The sequence below is a fragment of the Ooceraea biroi genome, chromosome 1, assembly GCF_003672135.1.
Source record: "Ooceraea biroi isolate clonal line C1 chromosome 1, Obir_v5.4, whole genome shotgun sequence".
In the NCBI taxonomy this organism is placed as follows: Eukaryota; Metazoa; Arthropoda; class Insecta; order Hymenoptera; family Formicidae; genus Ooceraea; species Ooceraea biroi.
In genome coordinates this window covers 4,833,480-4,854,790 of record NC_039506.1, presented here as the reverse complement: position 1 = coordinate 4,854,790, position 21,311 = coordinate 4,833,480, and the positions used below count along the sequence as shown (strand labels likewise).

The 21,311-nt window shown below is 29.8% G+C and overlaps 1 protein-coding gene across 1 annotated transcript in view; it reads right to left on the bottom strand.

Moving 5' to 3' along the window:
* Window positions 1-21,311, bottom strand: part of LOC105277924 (dynein heavy chain 1, axonemal) — a 75,192-nt gene that overhangs the window by 1,760 nt on the left and 52,121 nt on the right. The window contains exons 15-36 of the mRNA XM_026974792.1: window positions 20,145-20,307; window positions 19,538-19,707; window positions 18,753-18,961; window positions 17,298-17,400; window positions 16,218-16,346; window positions 16,038-16,158; window positions 14,976-15,106; window positions 14,114-14,219; window positions 12,074-12,228; window positions 10,484-10,663; window positions 9,776-10,166; window positions 8,102-8,373; window positions 7,018-7,328; window positions 6,515-6,740; window positions 6,008-6,206; window positions 5,658-5,854; window positions 4,757-4,911; window positions 4,069-4,429; window positions 2,989-3,168; window positions 2,400-2,648; window positions 1,830-1,982; window positions 798-1,066 (exon numbers count right to left, since the gene is read on the bottom strand). Coding sequence (XP_026830593.1) covers window positions 798-1,066; window positions 1,830-1,982; window positions 2,400-2,648; window positions 2,989-3,168; window positions 4,069-4,429; window positions 4,757-4,911; window positions 5,658-5,854; window positions 6,008-6,206; window positions 6,515-6,740; window positions 7,018-7,328; window positions 8,102-8,373; window positions 9,776-10,166; window positions 10,484-10,663; window positions 12,074-12,228; window positions 14,114-14,219; window positions 14,976-15,106; window positions 16,038-16,158; window positions 16,218-16,346; window positions 17,298-17,400; window positions 18,753-18,961; window positions 19,538-19,707; window positions 20,145-20,307 — 4,430 coding nt within the window. The remainder of the gene's footprint in view (window positions 1-797; window positions 1,067-1,829; window positions 1,983-2,399; window positions 2,649-2,988; window positions 3,169-4,068; window positions 4,430-4,756; window positions 4,912-5,657; window positions 5,855-6,007; window positions 6,207-6,514; window positions 6,741-7,017; window positions 7,329-8,101; window positions 8,374-9,775; window positions 10,167-10,483; window positions 10,664-12,073; window positions 12,229-14,113; window positions 14,220-14,975; window positions 15,107-16,037; window positions 16,159-16,217; window positions 16,347-17,297; window positions 17,401-18,752; window positions 18,962-19,537; window positions 19,708-20,144; window positions 20,308-21,311) is intronic.

Here is a 21,311-nt window from a genome sequence, read left to right as displayed (position 1 = left end):
TTGTGTATGTCTCTTAGAAATGGAATATTATTTGAAATGCTTTTAACACAATAATTTTAAACAATCAACATGTCACAAAGTCAGTTTAACATTCTAAAAGAAGTTAAAGTAAATCTTCAAATAATCATGAACTTTGACGTATAAAATAATCAAATTTACTAAAATTAAATGTTTCTATCAAAAATAATTTAAGTTGAAATAATTACTGTCATGTGTTAATATAACATAAAAAGTAAATGTTCATATTGTATGAACGAAAATGTTCTATCAACTTTTCTGATGAGTTATTGTAACTTCTCTTCCATGTAGTTTTTAATTACTTTGTACGTTATTTTTACATCACACTTAAAGTTACAATAACAAAAATAAATGTAAAGTATTGTGTTAATTACTTAACATTTCTAGTTTGTCAAGAAGTAACATATGACGAATGAGTTACTTTAACTTAAAATTTAGAGTGGACTTTCTGGGACATGCAAAAAATGTTAAAATTAACATTTTATTTTTTACTGTGTAGTTACTTGAATACGCGCTGTGTATTGTTTTAAATACATATCTCAAAATTGATCTCCATTTTCTCGAGAAATTTTATGTAAAAGTACAGTTTCAAAAAAGCTTAAATTAAGATATTAAAATAAAGGCTTTTTTGTACATATTACATATATCATAAAAAGATATTTGTTATCACATATCAGATAAAATTGTGCAGGACCTTTTTTATTATCTAATCACATTAAAAATACCACGTTAAAAAAAGGATTTTGAAAAGATATTAAAATATATATCTCTAATATTACCTCTCTTGCATCGCGATTAAATCGAATTGTTCAGGTATTGTGGCCAGCATGTCGTTGGTTATTTGAGTTGTCACCTCCTCGATACTTACAGCTGCAACACCGATCTCTTTTGTTTCTAAACTTAATAGAGTTGCGAGACAGGCATATGTTTCCGCCTGCGCACAGCTTATATCAGCGTTTGAATGCATGCCAAACAGCGACGGGTCGTCGTTTAAAGGAAAACCCTTTATGTAATCCAGGTAATTGTTAAATGATGCTGTAGCTGGTAACTTCACGCATGAAAATCATAAAGAATATTTTAGAAAATTTTTAGAGAGCAGAGAGATTTTACAATCTAAAGAATTTTCTCGAACTGCATGAGTTCTTTGGATAAGATTTAATAACTTATTCTTTCCCTTCATTCTTCTATTCTTTTGTTTTTTTCTTATTTATTAGTGCACGGTTTCGCAAATATTTGAAATTGTTCTCGTATTAGAAATCGATGACATGTATATATTTCATGTACATATAAATGATTTTGTACGAAATATTACATATCACAAGTTTTAGTTTTCTTCCTTTCCATTTCAGAATAATAAGAAGATCGCATAACTAATTTTTACTTTTGTAAGATCGTGTAAAGTTCTAATCCAATATAAAAATTAAAAGGTCTTTTACTTAACGAAGATATCTACGTAATCGGACTTCTAAGTAATCGGTATAAAATAAAAAACGACAGTTTTATACATATTGAGCTAATTTGCAGATTAGACTATTTATTTGACTTTTGCTCGTTTAGGAGCAAAGGTCTTGTTGACTTTTAACTTTAACTTTCGTTGCCGGCTGATTGTAATGTAATGTTGTATAACATAATGTAATGTAATGTTGTAATGTAATATGATGTAATGATTGCCAATGTAATGTTAATATTATATAGTTAATACGCACCGTACAGCCGAAAATCTAAGTTTTAAGATTTTTATAAATTTTTACGTTATATATATGTATCCTTTTTTTTAGAAAATATGTATTATTTTATTTGGATATAGATACCTGATAGTAGATGCCTTGTTGGTCAAATTGATAGTCTGGGGAAACAACATTAGCATTATAGTAATCTTGGAGAAGTGTCAGAACACATCGACGATCCCAATCATCCGTTATTCGTCCACCATAGTTAATATGCCCAGCAGTATATATGAGAACCTTTATTGTGCCCAAACAATAACCATTGGAAATCAATACTCTAGATTATTTGATTAGGAATAGAATATTAAAGAAAGGAATTTATATACTATTAAACAAGATTCTCAGTTTTTAAATTATTGAAGATGCGATAGTAAAAAATATTTTCTTTAATAATTGTAATAATTTAATAATTATTATAATTTCATTATAAAATGTGATTTAAAACTTGTTAAATAATACGAAAACATAAAATATTTAATTATTATATATAATTAAAATTTATTTATATAATTTCACATATCTTTTGTTTAGAATATGAAAATATCATAACTTTCTATTTCTTGTAATAGTGTCACCAATACTCTTACAGAATTAAACAAAAAATGTTTGAAACATGACTGCTTTGATCTCCGCTGTCTTTTATCGGTATTTTACCTTAAACGGTAAAATATCGTATTCCATGAGATACATGTACAGCTGCGACATACATATAGCTAAATCCCCGTTTGTAAATTCGTAAGATACATTGAATCCCAAAGGACCGAATTTCCGCCTTTCGAGCAGTATTGAATGGAACATACAAAGCGAATATACAAGCCGCTTGAATGGCAGAGCTTTCGGGTTCGACTGTAGAAACTCTTGCATCTCTGTCACTTGTGTTAAGTACGCGCGGAACATGTTGGCCTAGAGACAATCAAGAAAAGATGAAATATCGCGGTATATAAATAAATTCTTGAAATAATAAAATTATATTGTATAAACAGAATTTATTTTCTGGTATTTATTTACGCTAAATTTCATTTTGTAGAAATATTTCTCTTTGTAAATTTTCTAATAGTAAAAACATCAAAGGTACACTATTTCGTAAAATGTTACGTTGTTGGTACATGGAAATTGTTGGCGTTGCAAGAACTCACGGGAAAAATTCTTTTAATGAAACATAAAATGAAAAATATAATTTTATTGGAGAAATTTATATCTCGCACATTGTGAAACAGAATGATACAATTGATACATATGATACCTTTATACCTCGCGGTGTTTCTATCGTCATTTTACTGCTATTTTGAAGAATACTGATGGGAAAATCGGATGACGATGCAGATGTCAGCCATAATTGGAAATCCCGATGTATATTTTCGGGTGACAATGTTTCAACGAGAGATTCTAATTTCGGCATCCAACTTGGTACTAAGTGACAATTCTGCGCAAAATAAAAAATAGTTTTTCAAAACTATTAAATTAATTTATATTTCGAATAGACAATGTACACCTTAAATGTACATTTATTTTTCTTAATTATTTAATGAACATTTGGAATATAAATTCAATAAAGTTGATATAAAAAAAACAGAATTATAAATATTTTATATATTATATAAATATATTATACTGTGATTCTCGGATGAGACTTACAGTATCTATATTCATATTAGATCGTGTATTCATATCAGTTAGGTGTCACAAGTATCACCAACGGTATCAAGATAAAAATTAGGAGAGGATCAATATCTTAAGCTTGTTGACACCACTGATGATGTTCATTGACACATAACTAAAAATTCACGTGCGTCACAGGAGCGATTATAATAAATCCGTTAATATTATAAAGTTCAACATCTCTCTGAGCAGAGTGATAAAATAACATCAATTTACAGTAAAAATTTAAAACGTTTTTCAGTTTTCGTGCTACATTTTATTCGGAAGAATTATGTTATCGATTCTATTCTTATAAATATTCTAAAATTAAGGAATGAGAATATATTGAAGAAGGCTATATTTTCTGAATATCTCATAAACAAATTATATTTTAAATTTCGAATAAATGACAATTGCTTTAAGTGCTCAAATCCAGTGAGCAATGTTGTTTCAAAATATACTGAAGGATTCATTTTATGTTTAACACAGAAGAACTTTAGTCACTTCATAAGATATATTGTATTGTATTTCCCTGTCTCTTTGTTCTGTTTTATCATTGCAATATTATGAGTATGCTCACGCAATAAATTATTTCTCTATATTCTTACTTTTTCATATCTTGCAGTATAAGCATTTATTTGTAGAAGAGAGGAGAAACAAAAGAGAGAGAAAGAAAGGTTCTAACTTGGAAAAAGACCCAATTGCCAATCTCCGCCGATTGCTTCAGCATCAGCTGCGCTCTGAGTTCTTGGCCTTGGCCGAGAGATATCGAGTATAATTTCTTACCCATCTTGTCAGCGAATTTGTTTAGTTCCACGGCGGGATCAGTACCGGGTGATAAGATAAAGACAATCGGTGTAATGTTGGAGGCCTCCTTATAAATTACTGAGAATTCTGCTGTTTGCGGTTCAACAAATTGCTGACCCAGATTCTGAGTTAGATAAATTTGTATCGCATTGATGACCTTGTCTGGCCGTAAACACTTGAGCACCAGCAGTTTTTCAAAATTATTGAGTTTTATTTGCCATGGTTCGGGAAATGTTGCCCTAAACAAATAAAAATTCTAAATTCTTTTTAATCTTTATATATTGAAATCTTATTTTGATACAACATTACATGGAAAAGATAAGAATTTCTTAACCCTCTTTCTCTTAATCGATTATAATTACTTAAAAATTTTTGAAAACTTTTCACTCCGTGGATAAATATGTTTTTGTTTGCTTTATAAAAATAACAAGTCCATCAAAAAAGTAAATGTAAAATATATTGAGTATTAGTAATAAATTAAAATACATTTCTTTCTCTCTTATTTATCTATTTATTTATTTATCTAATTGTAAGTATTTAAATATGAAAGAAGATAATCCACTTACAGATGCGCTTCGTGAGTGTCGAATACATTTTTAAATTGAGTTAGTGATTGCTGAAAATATGAGGTAAATTTATGGAATTTTGGGAGGTTTTCCAAAGCTTGAAGTTCCTTCCAGCATCGTGCAGTAATCCATTCCGGTGCGGGATTTGGCAATTCCTAGAAAAAGAGAAACTTTCTGATATTAGCAATGAATCAAAGGGAGTGAATATTTTTCCACCAAGTTATATTTAACAACATATTGTAAAAATGTGTTGGAAAGATACAAGCGAATTAAAAACAATTTAATAAAAGTTAATTACATAAATTTTTAATCTTTGAAATTAAAAACTAATTTTAGAATTCTAGTTTTTGTTTTTATTTGTTTTAATTGTTCAGTTATAAGATAAAAATGTAAAAAAATGAAACATGGTTCAAGAATCTATTACTGTACAAAAATATATTAATATAATGTTCAAATTTTACATATACTGTTACGATAATTACAATAGCAATATTGTATTCGCATATGCAATAAATAATTTTCACATATTGAGTAATAATAGAGAAAAACAATAACTGAGGTTGACATTTTTGATTTCAAAAATTATAACTTTGTATAAATAAATTCTTTTGAATTTATAATTTTAATTATATATTTTTTACAACAAAGTACCATATAAACTATAATGTAGGAACTACATATAAATAATTAATATATATTACTCGAATTATAGTAAAGCCAAATTATTAATGATCGTTATTGGAGCAAAATTAATTAATCCAAACTATTACCCACACATAAGTTGTATTTTCATTCATTGTAATATTTTGTTATAAATAATATAATTCTCTCAATATGTAGAAGGTTGTAAAATGATTAAGGTAACTTAGTTTTGCACATATAAATTCGCATCACGTTTTACCCGTATCGGTATGGTTGTCGTAAGAAAGTGTGACCATTCTTTTGGATCGATTGTGCCGTCGTTCAAGAGAATACGTGCGCAAACGAGAAAGCCAAAGAGGAGCTTGTGTTTCTCGAACAAACTGCGACATACATTTGAGAACAGTGTGAATGTGAAATTCTCGTTGATATCCGTAATCCGTAATTCATTGATATTCTCTGCAACATCAAATAACGCTAAATTAACCACTATGATATCTAAAGATGCATCTGAATAAATATGAAGATTAAAAGATTAAATACGATGTCAGAATCATGAAAAAAAGATTTGCTATAACAGCTAGAAACTGTCTGCGATCAAAGAACATTTACCTTTCCCTTTTGTGGTATTTAATATGCTGTTATTGAATATAACGATGAACCATTCTAAAGAATATTGGTACATAGTATCGATGCGCTGGAGATCGGCGATACAAAAGAATAATATTTGTGCTCGACTTGCTACTGGTATGTATAATGACCTCGTTAAATCAATATCTGCTTGCGTAGTTTCGGCGACTTTTACCTTTGCCTGTACCAAAAGAAACATGCTGAAAGAGAGAAAGAGAGAAAGAGAGAGAAATTGTTATGCGATACATTTATACAATAGAGAGAGAACATATTTTTATCATACATTTTTAAAAGTAAATAATATTTTCAAGTTCTTTTTCTAACGAACCGATAAATATATGTTAATAATTTATTTTATACCCGAATAGCGCAAGATTCTACTCAAATGAATATAATGCAGCAGATAAAAGAAAGATATAAAAAGATATAAAAGTAATTTAATAATTTCTTAATGTAATAAAACAGTTTACAGAGTTTTCATTACATGACCTTGATTTCTTCGCTTTTAGCTTTAGAAGCTTCTAGGATAAGAATCAGGTCAATGTCATCGACTGTCGACTCTTCGGATACCGTGAATCTGTGAAGAATTCTGTCCTCGATCTTCTCTAGATCTTGTTTCATTTCCGCGCTCGACATAATAAGCGCATTCCTTGCCTGCTCGAGATCAGGGCGCTCTTGTATTGTAACCAGAGATAGCATCTGGTCCACAAAACCGCTGTGTGGTTACATGTACAATTAAATTACGTCAGACGCGAGTCGAACTATAAAGCGGAATCTGACTCATGTCAACTAGTGTCGAACAAAACTTTTCTCTTTCTAGCAAATATAAAGTTTCTTTTACGTACTTTATCATATAGATTATTTTGTGGGAATCAATAAAATAAAAATTCACTTAACTTACAAAATTTGCAAAGATACTTTATATTCTAGAAAAATATATATGTAATATTTATATATTTCGAAGAGAGAGACAGAAAGTTTTCAAGTCTCACCTAACAGTGAGTGCAAAGTTGACTATCAACACTTTTACCGCTATCTCCGGTGTATAATGGGGATTGGACAATCTTGTGGTCAAATATAGACGAAAATCGAAGTTATAAGGCACGATAATCTCGCCGATTTTAATACACGATTGCTCAGCATGTTTGAACAGCGAACGTGTCAAAATGGGATCTAGGGCAGCTTCCAATTCAGTACCAACGTTTTCGATTAAGCAAGACTTTCCGAATCGCACGCAAGCTTCAATGACGCTTAAAAGTTCTTTGTCCGTCATTTTTACGATAGAAAGACCGATTGGTTTACACTGAAATTGGAGAAAATATAGTCGATTCAAAGCAACGGGAGAAATTGTATCAATTTTCATAAATAATAATGAAAAAATTTAAAACATCCTTTTATTTAATTTTAAAGGATTAATGTGAATTAAAGTTTTATAATCTAAAATTAATTATTTTCTTAAACTTTTAAATATATATAATTAGATTAGACTATTTTCTATCCTACATTCAAATCTTTAATTTTGTTATAATAATATTGATATAATAATACATTGTTTAATAATATTTTAGCATTAAAATGCTTTTGAGATTTTCTTGTTTTCTACAATAAGTATTTTAATATTTTCTAAATTAAATTACGATTTCAAATTTTTTATAGAATTATTTTATATTCTACACAGAATTCCTTTTCATTAAAATTATTTGTTGTACAAAGGATAAATTGGATTGAATTGAACTGGATTGAGTTTTATAAATTCATTATGCTTTAATAGATGTGTATCTCTTTATTGGGTAAAAAATAATATATCTTTTGTCTAATATTAAAATTAAAAAATCAAAGAGCAAATATGTTTCAATAGTGAATTTTTATTATAATCATTATAAATCCTTGTGGTTTTATATAATTACTTCTATTCCATTAAATCTATTCCATAGGTACATAATTTAAATCAAAGTTTTATCTCACAAGTTTTATTCTCTATCTCTTTTCCTAATAGCGACGTGGAATTTATGAGAAACAACTTCCATAAAAAAGATATAAAAGAGTATTCTCTCTGTTTTCCGCAATAACTCTTACCATATTGCGTATCCATTTGTTCGCCTGTGCCTGGGGATCAATGAAGAGAGGCCATCGCTTGGAATTCATCACGAGAACCGCGTTTTCGATGGACAGAGAGTCCCTGGGCAAACCATCGATCTGCCAGTTTCTTAGTTCCACCTGATTGCCGAGGGTCAATACTGGCCTGCAACCCGGAGTATGAGGCACTTCCTCACCGAGAGCATCATACCAGGATGTGAAAAGATCTTGACGATATGTATCCGTGAAGGGCGTCAAGTACGCTATTGCACCTATAAGCAAGATAAGATCTTTTGATACAGTGAACCCGTGCGAAATAAAGCCCGGTCTGTTATCAGAATAGACAAAGCTATTACGGATATTCGATTAAACTGCCGCAGTCAAAGCTGCATCAATCTCGGGTGAATGGAACACTGAACAATTGTCATCAATGAACCGTGCAAAGATATTCTAATATTATTTCTAACCGAGAATAGAGATGGGAGAAAAATCTATGAGAGATATAAAATTAAATTCGACACGAGTTATAAGAAAAAAAATATAAAATAAAAGTTAAAGAATAATTGTAACAATCAAAATAAAATTCGAAATCAAAAGTGTATGATATTTTTATGATTATGTAATATGCTTTCTTTATAATTCTTAGTTTTTTAGTTCTTTGTTATATCTTCATAAACGAAGAATAAAGATATCACAATAAAGATATAATTCCGTGTAAAAGAAATTCTTAAATTCTCTTAATATTAATTATTTACTAGTAAAACATGAAAGGAATTTAATTTGAAAGATTTTATAATATTGTTAAACAATAGTATATAATTTTTACGAGAATGCAACTTTTTTATTAAACATTTTTATGAGATGTTAGGAACGTTGCGCTTAAAAGTTTCATAGAATTGAATTAGCGTCATTATTCTCTGTAAGCAGCGAGCTTCCTAAAAGCTCAGCAGGAAAACAAGATTTATTAGAGCAACTATTTGACGATTTTATTATATCATCATGAATATCACATCAATCTGAAAGTGAAATAAACAGTTAAAGCCGATAATGCAATATGTATAGAAAGCTCATAATGAATTGATTTGGAAACAGTATTGATAAATCTTAATTTATCAATAATCATGTTTCTGCAAACTGAGTTATCATCGATACGTCTTAATGACACGTTTTGTGCACATTATTATTCACTTCCTCGATAATAATTTACTTATTTTTAATTCAGCGTTCTTTTAAATTAAAATTAAACTGAAATTGCGAGTGAGCGACAGTTTCAATTATCGGAAGTTTAGTGGTTGTTTCGGGTTAAAATATATAGTCGGTACCCGGTATTATTATAAAAATTCAGGAAGAAATTACATTACATTACATGTTAGTAGCATCGGAATTTTAGTGTTTCGGGTTAAAATATATATTAGTCAGTACCCGGTATTCAGGAAGAAATTACATTACATTACATGTTAGTAGCATGATGGTATGCACCGAGAGAAGTTATTAAAATATTAAAATTTTTGATTATTAACAAAAGCAGTTTTTCTGTTTTTGCAAACTTCTAATACTTCCAGATAACAACCGGATAAAAATGTTCATTTAACTGTGTTTATATAAGAAAGTAGCGTAAAAATATTTTGCGTTAAAATAATTTAGCTAAAGCGATTGAAAAGTGTTCGCTCGTACCTGACGATAAAAGGATATCACCAACAGCATTTTTTAAAGACACTTTTATATCATCCACCATAACAATCCATCGTTCTTTTTCGTCCGACAATCCCACGATTAGTTTTACGGCTCGCGCTATTCGTTCCTCGCAAAGATGCTTCTGTCTTTCTAGTTCAGCCTTTTTTTCTTCCTGTTCCGTCAACTGTTGTTGCAACTTTTCGATGCTCTCCTCTATTTCCCGCAGTCTCGCCATAGCAGCTGCCAATGTTTTTTCTGTTTCTGCTAGGATTTCTTCAGCTTTCGTCAAAGCTGCCATCTGGAGCGCGACTTTCTTATTCACGAAGTAATAGTTGTACATTGCATGCACCCACAAGCATAAAGAGTAGCAAGCTTTCGAAACTTGAAGTACCTTTTCATAATAAAATTCAATATTGTGAGCGTATGTACTAAAGTTATATAGTGTTTCAGTATGCTATATTTACTCAGTATTCAAAAGAAAAAAGTTCAATATATTGAACTTTTAGTTTATAAGTGTACAAATAATTTTCCTTACATCTTACTGTAGAAACTATTACAGATCGATATAACATACGGAAATCAGTTAAATGAAAAAGCATTAATTTAAATCTCCGTTTTTCTCAGTTTAAATATTGTTGTGCGGAAGAAAAAGGTATTTTTGTGGGAAACCACTGATTTATCACTGCAAAATCCTAGATAAACATTTACCTTGGCTGGTTGAAAGTTGGGATTTTCTATATAATCTTCTAGTTTATTGATCATATCTTCCGTGATATCTTCTGTTTTGAAATTCTCCATTGTGTACAAGAAATGGATAGGATCTTCCAGCATTTGACTCCCAGGAGTCCAGTAATCTAATCTCTTTTCACCAGGCAATTTTCCAGGCAGCTACCGAGCGAAGAATAACCATACAACACCCGTAAATTTATACAGGGTGTCCCGGGTTTTAACCGACAAACTGCGGGAGCATATTCTACTAGTGGAAATAAGAAAAAATTCTTATATCGAGTTTGCTTAGAAATGCTTTATTACAAAGTTATAAACCAATATTGAAAAGAAATATGAGATAAGTAACAACGGAACATAGTACAAGAATTACTTCCAATCGATTATCAGAAACGAGTCGAATTTTGTAACTGGTATGTGAATGCAGTAGAAAGGAACAATCTTTTCTCATCAATGATATTATGAACAGATGAAGCGACCTTTACAAGACGAGGCATATTCAATTCTCATAATAGCCATGTATGGGCTCATAATAATCCACATACTACCAGACAAAGAAACTTTCAACACGAATTTCGATGTAATGTTTGGATGGGTATGCTTCATGACCGGCTTATTGGTCCGTTCTTTTTACCTGACCGATTGAACGGAGAATCTTTTCGAAGATTCCTATCAAACGATTTACCAATTTTGATGGAAAATGTGCCACTGCAGTTTCGCCAAAACAGCTGGATACAGTTAGACGGTTGTCCATCGCACTATGCTAGACAAGTTAGAAACTGGTTAGATGAACATTATGCTCATAGATGGATTGGTCAAGGAGGACCGGTTATCTGGCCTCCAAGATCGCCCGATTTAATGCCTCTTGATTTTTATTTATGGGGAACTTTAAAAAATAAAGTTTACAGTACAAAAGTAATCTCGCTTGAAGATTTAAAGCAACGAATTACTAATTCAGTTACTGAGATGCAACAAAATTTTCAGGAATGTCGTACTGTAACAAATTCTGTACTACGTCGATGTCTAGCTTGTATCGATGTGCAAGAAGAACATTTTGAAATGCGTCACTAAATCATTGCGTAGATAATTTTTATTTTTGTGAAAAAATCCGTTGTTACTTATCTCATATTTCTTTTCAATATTGGTTTATAACTTTGTAATAAAGCATTTCTAAGCAAACTCGATGTAAGAATTTTTTCTTATTTCCACTAGTAGAATATGCTCCCGCAGTTTGTCGGTTAAAACCCGGGACACCCTGTATTCATTAAACTAAGATTCGCGAAGACGTGATTGGGAATTTATTGGGAATTCCGAATAAGGAGGAACGATTTATTAAACATGATAATATTTGTGGAGACGCATAATACATTAAAATAATATACCATTGTATGAAAAATGCATACGTAAATTACGCAGTAATAAAAGAACAACGGTTATTAGATTACGTAGATTTGCGATCACATAAGTATTATAACACGGGAATTGTTGCTATGTTGATATCTTGAGAGAAAGAGAGAAATTCTTATTCTTTAAAATTTACGTAAATGTATATCAATATATGCTCGAAGAAACCTTGTATGGCTCCACGTCGTTCACGATGCATATCGCTTCGATCACTAAAAGTACGCCCACTGGCGGTCTTTTCATCGCTTTTACCTCCGCAATATCGTTCTTATTCAGCGCCTTTAGACTAGCTTTGGCAGCTTCGAGCATTGATTTCACTTCACCTGTGTACATAAAAACGTTTAAAAACTTTTAAAAACTATGATTTATATACATTATTTGAACATTTAAATTTACTTTTCTAAACATCTTTTAATTTCGTAATTCTTAACACAAGAGAATAATTCATATGATTTAGTAAAAATCTAATAATAGATCTAATAATCAGATTTTTATTAAATCTTTAGAATTTAACAATAATATATTTTAATAAAACAGGAATATATTACTGTAAGAGATATTTATTCCGGAATACATTGTCTTCGTTTATTGATGTATTGAATGCTTTGTACATTAATATTATAGTATAGTAATATAATTTTTTACTTGTGTATTACACAAAAAATGAAATATAAAATATTTTCTTCACTTCACTCTTGTTTTCTAGTGTAATACATATCTAGTGTATTTGACTACTGCGTGAATTTTACAATTTTTTTAGATGTTAAATTTTATAGTTCTTTATTTTTGATTTCTAAAAATTGAAAAAATTCTTTTTGATTTTACTTGCATGTATATATCAAACTTTTATTTGTGTTGATCCACTACTATTACATTTTATTCAATTTTAACTGTAAAGCGAGTCACGTGCAAAGGACACAAATTCACCAATGTACCCGCAAGCTTTGTAAACTCCATGTTTGATATTGCAAAACTTTCTGACGAAACTTTGTACGATACAACATATTTCCACGAGAGCGCAAAGTCAATATAAATAATACGTATCTATATTTTAAAATTTTTTATCTGATTACTTTGATTCATTTTTTACACTGAGTAATGTACTGGAAACGATACTGTGTATTGAATTAGATATTATTTGCAATATACTTTGATGTGTTTCTGATGAGAGAGCTTATTCACGATTTCCTTGAAGAACAGTCAGAGGCGGCTTGAGAGAACTAATTTACTAAAGTTATATGGTGTCTCAGTATACTACACAGTTGAAACATTTGTGTTAAATTTAACAGATATCACATGTTCCAAACGGTCCACATAAATTTTTGTGTTAATTTAACATAATATGGATATGTTAAATGGTGACACTAATATTATGTTAATATTTTAACCCAAAATGAATGCAAACTGCGAAGTAATTTGAAATAAATTTTGTGTAAAATCAACATATTTTTAATGATAAAATTAACTCGAAAAAAAGTTTTTACATACATCTTTACTCTCAACATAGTTTTCTCTGTAAATTTTAACAGATACAACTTGTCACTAATTGTGTAAAATTAAAAATAGGTGCACAATGTGTGATTTTTACACTTTTTTTTAGTTGTTTTAAAAATTTAACACTTGAGTTGAATTAACACAACAGCAACATGTTAAATTAACACATGAATGTGTGAAATATTTAACACAAAAATGTTAACCGGCATATTTTTTAACAAGAAAACACAAATTTTCCAACTGTGTATATTTACTTAGTATACTACGTTATACGTATAATTACGCATGTTAATAAGTAGCTAGGGTAAAATGACAGTACATATTTGATTACAAAGAAGGATCTCATACACATTACATAAATATATTTTCTCGAAAAATATTAATTGTGAGATTTCATTTCATACAAGATAAATTAAAATAACAAATAAAATAAAAATAATAAATTAAAATAATAAATTAAAATAAATAAAATAAAATAAGTTATATAATAAAGAAGCATTTAATGAACTTTCACAAAGATAAATTTTGAATCCATTTTTATCATGTCTCCTAATTTTGTAGTAAAATTTTGCTGCGAGCTGCATATATACCTATGTGTATTAATAAATAAAAAAAATATTACATGCTAAAGTTTAGCATGAAATAATAAATTTTAAAGTGTACCGTACTTTCGCAGCGGGAAATTATTATTTATATTCCGCAAGGATAACGTACTTAAATCGGCTTCTGCCTCATCCCTGATCGCTTTATTTTCCTCTTTCATCTTGGATACTGCCGCTTCTTGTTCCATGGCTGTGACTTCAGCCTTTTTCGCCTGAATCTACAAAAACATACGTTTTTTGCATATCTTGGCCATGTGTCTTGCAAAGAAATATTAGTTTGTGTGAAAACCACATTCTCTATTTTTGAATTTTATATATTTCACGTAACTACTTTAAATTATTCGATTTAACAAAAAAATAACTACGGATTACAAGATAAAAATTATAGTATTTTGTACATTTTTGTCTGAGCGTCAGAGTTTTTTTTACTCATGTTTTTTTAATCTAAGAAAATTGTTCATTATTAAAGTATTATGAAGATCCAAAACTTGTTAAAATGTTTCGATTAATGCTTTTAGACAATATATTTTAATATCTTATATTTAAGATATGTTCCCAGAATATGAAATTTGCAAGCAAATCTTGCAACAAAAAACTTTTATTTAGAGCTTCTTTGATCAACAGTATTAACGAATTCTTTTACGAAAGTTTATACAGGCTTAGAATAATTACTTTACTAAAATCTCATACAATTAATTAAACGTGAAAATATTCTATATACATCACTTATAAAATATTTTTAGAAAATATCATAAGTTATCCAAAAGAGCATATAAGAAATCAGAAAAATAAAATCAAAGATGTTTTTAAGTAAAAAATAGTTAACAATTCAGAAATAATTTTTAATTCTAAACCAAAATTAAAATTAAATATGCAAGATCCTTTTGCTCGATTTTCAGACTACATTTTACACATGTATTACAAACAACAATTGTGTATATAGCTTTCTTCGATATACCAAATGTAATACTTACCATATCTCGATTAATTTCTTCTATCATGTTCGCCATAGCTTCTGCTGCTATTTCCAATTCAGGCTTCATACGTTTCAAAATCTCCTGCATGTCCTTAATTTCTGTCTCTGTGCGCGCCAGTTTGCTTAACCCTACACGAAACGAATACGTTAGATTAGCATGAAGATCAAGTTGTATGCTAATTTGTGCAAATCAAATCAAGTCATTAATTTGCATTGTCTTGTGCTTTAGATAAGTCAGAGACACTGTATTTTTCGCCTGAGTTCATAGAGCATGACTGGATACTTCTTGCTTCGATATTAACGTTTAATTAACTAGCGCATGAAGATACAGTGATATTTTAATTATACAGATATTTTTAACAAAAATAGCTTTAAAGGATTAGATTCAGATTAAATGTTTTTTGGCATATCATACTTGCACATTTGATGGAAACGTCATATAAAGATATACTATTGAGATTTAAAAGCTGAGATATTTGATTTCCTGTCTTCTAGCATGCAAATGATACGCGCGACCTGCACATAGGACAAATCGATATCCCGAATTTAGCACGAGTTGCCGTCAGACAGTCGGCGTTAAATTTATGGACTGAAAATTATTGATGACGGTCGTTTACCTTTGACCTATGAAATTCGTTTTCGTGTGGCAAATGTGCTACCCGACAAAATAAGAAACAGAGTAAGTAAAATAAGAACTTTTCAATTCATTTCAATCTAATCACTTCCATTAAAGCTGTTTATTGTGAAGGAATTTTAATAACAAAAGTAATCTTTCTTAAAACTTTTATTCAAGTTTTCTTTAAAATTCTCTTTACCTTTTAGCAGCTGAAATTCTTCTTTTGTTTTCAAGTAATGTAAAAGTGATTAAAGATTGTAAGATATAAAAAGATTATGTAGAAAGGATTACATAAGAATATTGTATAATCTTAAGATCTTACAATTTTACAGCAAAACTTTCCCTCTCTCTCTCTCTTCTCTCTCTGAATATTTTCTAACTATATAAGCTAGCACTCTAACCATGTATAAAATATGTATTAACTTTTGAGAACTTTTTACTTACCCGTAGACAAGCGAATCATTGCAGAATGTAACTCGTTTTTTTTCTTTTTCAGGAGATCACCATAGGTAGACAACAGCTCCAAGTACGACGTGGGAGTAACGTAATTGTGACGTCCCAATTCCTAAGGTAAAGTTTGTTTAGTGATACCTATCTCATATGGAAACTAAATTATGTACTCACTTTTAAAAAGCGATCGCTGGCATCGATCACACTGGAGTGCATATATTGGCATATCTTTACAATAGATCGCAAAGTTTCGTCCGTGATCGACTCGTTTTTAATACCAGACAGAACATGCGTAGCTACGCTCTGAGCAAAAGCATATTGCAAGTTTTTAATTGAGTATTATTTGCATATCTATATCTCATTACATGTAGTAGAATTAATAATTAATATTTTTTGTTTGTGCATTTATATTGCTTACTATGTATTACTATTACTATTATTGTATCACTATACTATTTGTATGGTTCCTTTGTGAATCCTCTCTGATCTTGCATGTCATACTGAATGGAATGTAAGTTTTCATAGAGTATTTAATAAATGGAAAAGTATTAACTCACGAAACGGTTTTAGTTATTTGTTGCCTATAAAATCAACAAATACTAATACCAATAACTTATAATTAACTACGCAAATTATATTAGAGATTACGTTGGAGATTGGATGATACTGACAAACTCATACCAACTTGTGTATCTGGAAATTAATTTATCAGGAGAGGAATTTCGGGATGAAATTAAAGGTGATATTCGCGATAATATTTAATAGAATTATTAAGTGCATTGATATATCGCGTATTTCTATTAAAGAATTTTATTTAAATCGGAGACACGCGATATACACTGTCCGATAGATAAATTACGGGTCTCGATTTATTTTTTCTGCATATATATTTGTAACCAACATGACATATATTGCTTACAATTGGTTTTCATATATCGGTATTACAACTATTTGTTGATTTTATCGATAAACTCGTAAAATTATACATAAGGGAGAAATGAAAACCGAGAGCTGCTATTGTGTTTACTTGACTGCAATACTTGATTAATTGGTTTAATGAACATTAATAATCGAGCAATTAATTTCATGTATGCTAAGTATATAAACAATTTCGAGCTGCTGATGAAGTTTATATCGATTTTATATCGTAATAGAAAGAAATAAGTTTTATTAAATATATAAAACTTACGAACATAAATGTGAATTTTTGATCATGAGTTTTATATATACGTGTGTATGTAATATTACACAAACCTGTAGCGCGGCATCTGGCCAAGAACCAAACCAATCAATCACACAGCAGTTTACTAAGGCCGGGAATTGTCTGATGCGGGCACGAAATACATCTCCGATAGGACTGAATATTAAAAATGTAACATCAAGTTAATTTAGTACATAAATTTGTGAGACATATAGATTGATTATATAATATATAATAGATTATATATTATATATATAAATAATGTATATACTTTATAATTTATCAAATAAATTCACCGCACTAAAAAATAAATTTAAAAAAAATTAACTTTTTTCTAATTAAACTAATTCAATATAAATTTATCTAAATTATATTCCATAAATAGTTTATTGATACTTTTTATTATATATTATACTTTTGATGCTTTAAAACAATTGACGAATAATCTAATCTTTATACTCGTTTGGAAAGTAAAGTAATATAAGTGAGCATTTCAGTGAGAATAATCAATAAGAAGCTGTTGCTGAATGTAGTGCATTTATAACAAAATTTCTATAGCGATTGGCAATTTGAATATCAGACAATTTTAATTAAAAACCGTTATCTCTGACAAATCCACACAGATCAGACATGATACCGCTAATATGAAGCTTAAGTTCACCAATCAATATTCTGTTATATCCATAGTTTTTTCGCCTATCTCCTAATATTTGATAACTTTACAGTTAGTTTTTGATATGGCGACATAGACTAAATGTATAAATTACTCGCAAAACAAGGTTTTATTAAATTCAGCAATCCTTCAAAAATTGCAAATACTCAAGTTTTATAGAATTTATAATACATTTATTTGTATTTAATTGTATTATTCAGTAATACAATTTGTATTGTTCTTTATACTCTACATTGTTTCTTCATGAATATGATTAATGAATATGATTAATGTGATCAAAACTAAATTTTATTGGACCCGCAGATCTAATCCTCGTAAGTGTATCATCCTCGAAATTTATCGATCCGTTTTCTACTTATAGCAACTTCGCATTACGATGCGCCACGAGATATGAGATTGATGATGTCACGGCTATTAAAAGCTGTGACACCCAATATATCAGAATCGTGTCTACTCGTCGTAAATGTACAAATCTCGCAAGTGAATCTGTACTGTGGGTTCACGACCATGTCGTGACAAATGATAATATAGTTTTGCGTGACCCGGCTTCTGTATTCTATTAGAAACTATTTACTATTGTGAATCATGTTTCTCTGCTTCTAAAAAAGTGACATCGCATAAGCCTCGTAAATTATTTTCAGGGATGTCTGTTCGTTATTGTGATTTGTGATTTCTTTCATGCAACAATGAAAATTGATGCAATAATTTGTGAATTATAAATGCGATCGTAAAACTTTGGCGGGAGAGTATTGTACTGCATATTCTTTCAATAGAGAGCAAAATATAATATTAAGACAAATTAAATTCTGTAACTTAAATTGTTCATTAGGAGTACCTCATTGTGATAACAGTGTGCAAGTTGTTTCTGACTATTCTCAAATAAGTGGAGAAAAGATTGTTTCTATTAATCTGCAGCCCAGCCTCTTGTAGTGGCGCTCGCATTGCTTGATATATTTTGTCTACTTCATCTACTTGATATATGTTCGGAACATCACCGCTATTCAGGATGGTGTTTAAGTCCTCCAGCATACAGTCATTCTTTATCTAGAAAAGCGTATAATTTCGTAGAACATCTTGGGGATATGATTAATGTGGACGCGAAGTTTCGTACTAGTGCGGAAAACATAGCTATTATCATTAAATAATAATTAATGTATACTATTGTATCCCACATAATGATATAATCAAATAAAAAAAGAAAATAACTGTAATTGTTGAAATAATTAACTGTTCACTTTTAGTTCCGATGGATAAACAAAATGCAATAGTTTTATATATTTAAGTACTAGCATCCTCCGTCACGGCTTCGCCCGCGATATTTATGTGTAGAATTAAATAAAAACACATTTTATCCCTTCTCACCCGTTACGGGTGGAATTTCGGAAAACCCTCCCTTAGTGAGCACCTACGTGATAGTAGGAATATACCCTTAAAATTTCAAGTCGATAGGTGCAGTGGTTCGGACTGCACGTTGATGAGTGAGTGAGTGAGTGAGTGGTATTTGGTTTATATATATAATAGATAACATATCTCACTAATAATTTAAATACCTAAATAATAATAAATGATTCGAGAAAGCTTTAAGCTTCGATCTTTTACAATGTGGTTTGCATATTTTACCTGTGTATCGGAAAACAAAAAGACGATAGGTTGATTCCGCAATCCTGCTTTTAACATTGCATTTTTGATGTCATTTCGCCAATCGTGAATCGTATAGGTTTTACTAATTCCAATCTGAAAACAGTAGTATTCCTGGATGTGCGATGAAAACTTCGTCAAGCTCTGACGTCCTAGTTGAAATGAAAATGTATCATTTTATATACTACTGAATGTAATCTTCTATCGCTGAACGTAGCTCGACTTATATAATAAGAGCAATCTCTTTAGACTTTAAGTGCTCTTTAAACGAAGAAAATCATGAATATTTATTTCTCAGAAATATAACAAAAGTCTCGTAACGATACGAAAAACAATTCTTAGAATGAATGAACTGTTTACTAGGAAGATTACGTAGCAGTTATATCATAAAATGTTATTCATGTATCCAAAGCAATTTATTTGATATTTTGAGATTAAAGAAGACACCATTGTTTAGTTTTAAGATATTTTGCACTAAGACCAGTCAGTTAAATATCTATTATATTATATTTAAAATTAATCCAAGTATATTTAAAGCTAAAATATCATTGACTGTAAGAAGTTTTGTGTCATTATAGTCAAAACGTGCCTGAACCAGCCATTCCTAGTAGTAAAGCGTTTCCTCTGGGTTGCCGCAGAATACGCAATATTCTGCAAATGTGACTTATTGCGTCTTCAAAAAGTACTAATTGCATCGGCGATGTTGTTGCATTATTATAATCATCTAAATATTCCAGCAAAATTTTTTCCATCTGTAAATAGAGAATAGAGAAATAGCCCATAAAATAACTACATTGTAAAAATTATTATTAAAAATATTAAATTATAATATAAAATATTAATAATAGTAATAAAAAACGAAATAAAAATAACCATGAAATATTAATCTTAAAATGCAATATTAAACATTGCTAATTTAATTAAGTAATTAGATTACTTTTCCTATATCTGTTATCCGATCATATTCTCCTGTAGTATCACAAAAGTCACCATAAAATAGTGGTTTTTTTCCGATAATATGGTCAATATCACATTTAAATGTTTCATTCAATACATTTTGTAAAAGTTGATTAAACCATTTTTTATCTTCATCATTGATTAAACGATCACTGAAGACTCGAATATTCTCATGATACCAAAGTAATAACAATTTCTCAGGTGCCTATGCAGAAACATAAATTATAATAATAAATATGACAAAAATATTAAAACGAAATTATAAATTTTTCAATAAATTGAGAAAATGTAATCATATGCAATTCAAAAAGTATGTTAATTGTGTTGAAAGTAATTTTACAACGCATTGCATTCAATTGCGTATTTTCGCTCGTGGCATATTTTTCGTGGCACATTCGATTTTAATGTCACTCTTATAGCAGATAAAATATACAATATTCGGTCATAAATGTAAAATCATCTCTCTTTTAAAGCAATGAAAAAATAATTGGAAGCATTTAACAATGCTCGCGATTTATGCGTGTCGAGTAGCCTGCTTTGACACGCACAAATGAAGCCTCTGAACGAGATATCTTTCATCCTACTTTGTGAGACAAAATATTTATCCTCCTTTTATTCCACATTTCAGCTTTAACGATATATTGTTCACACAATAATACGTGTGTCGCATATACACGAGCCAAAACTGAGAGGGGAGTCTGTCTGACCATACGCGTGCTTTAATCACTTGAGCACATATTCTTTTGCAGGACGATTCTTTTGAGTCTGTCCATGTCCACATTTATCGACATTTATTAAG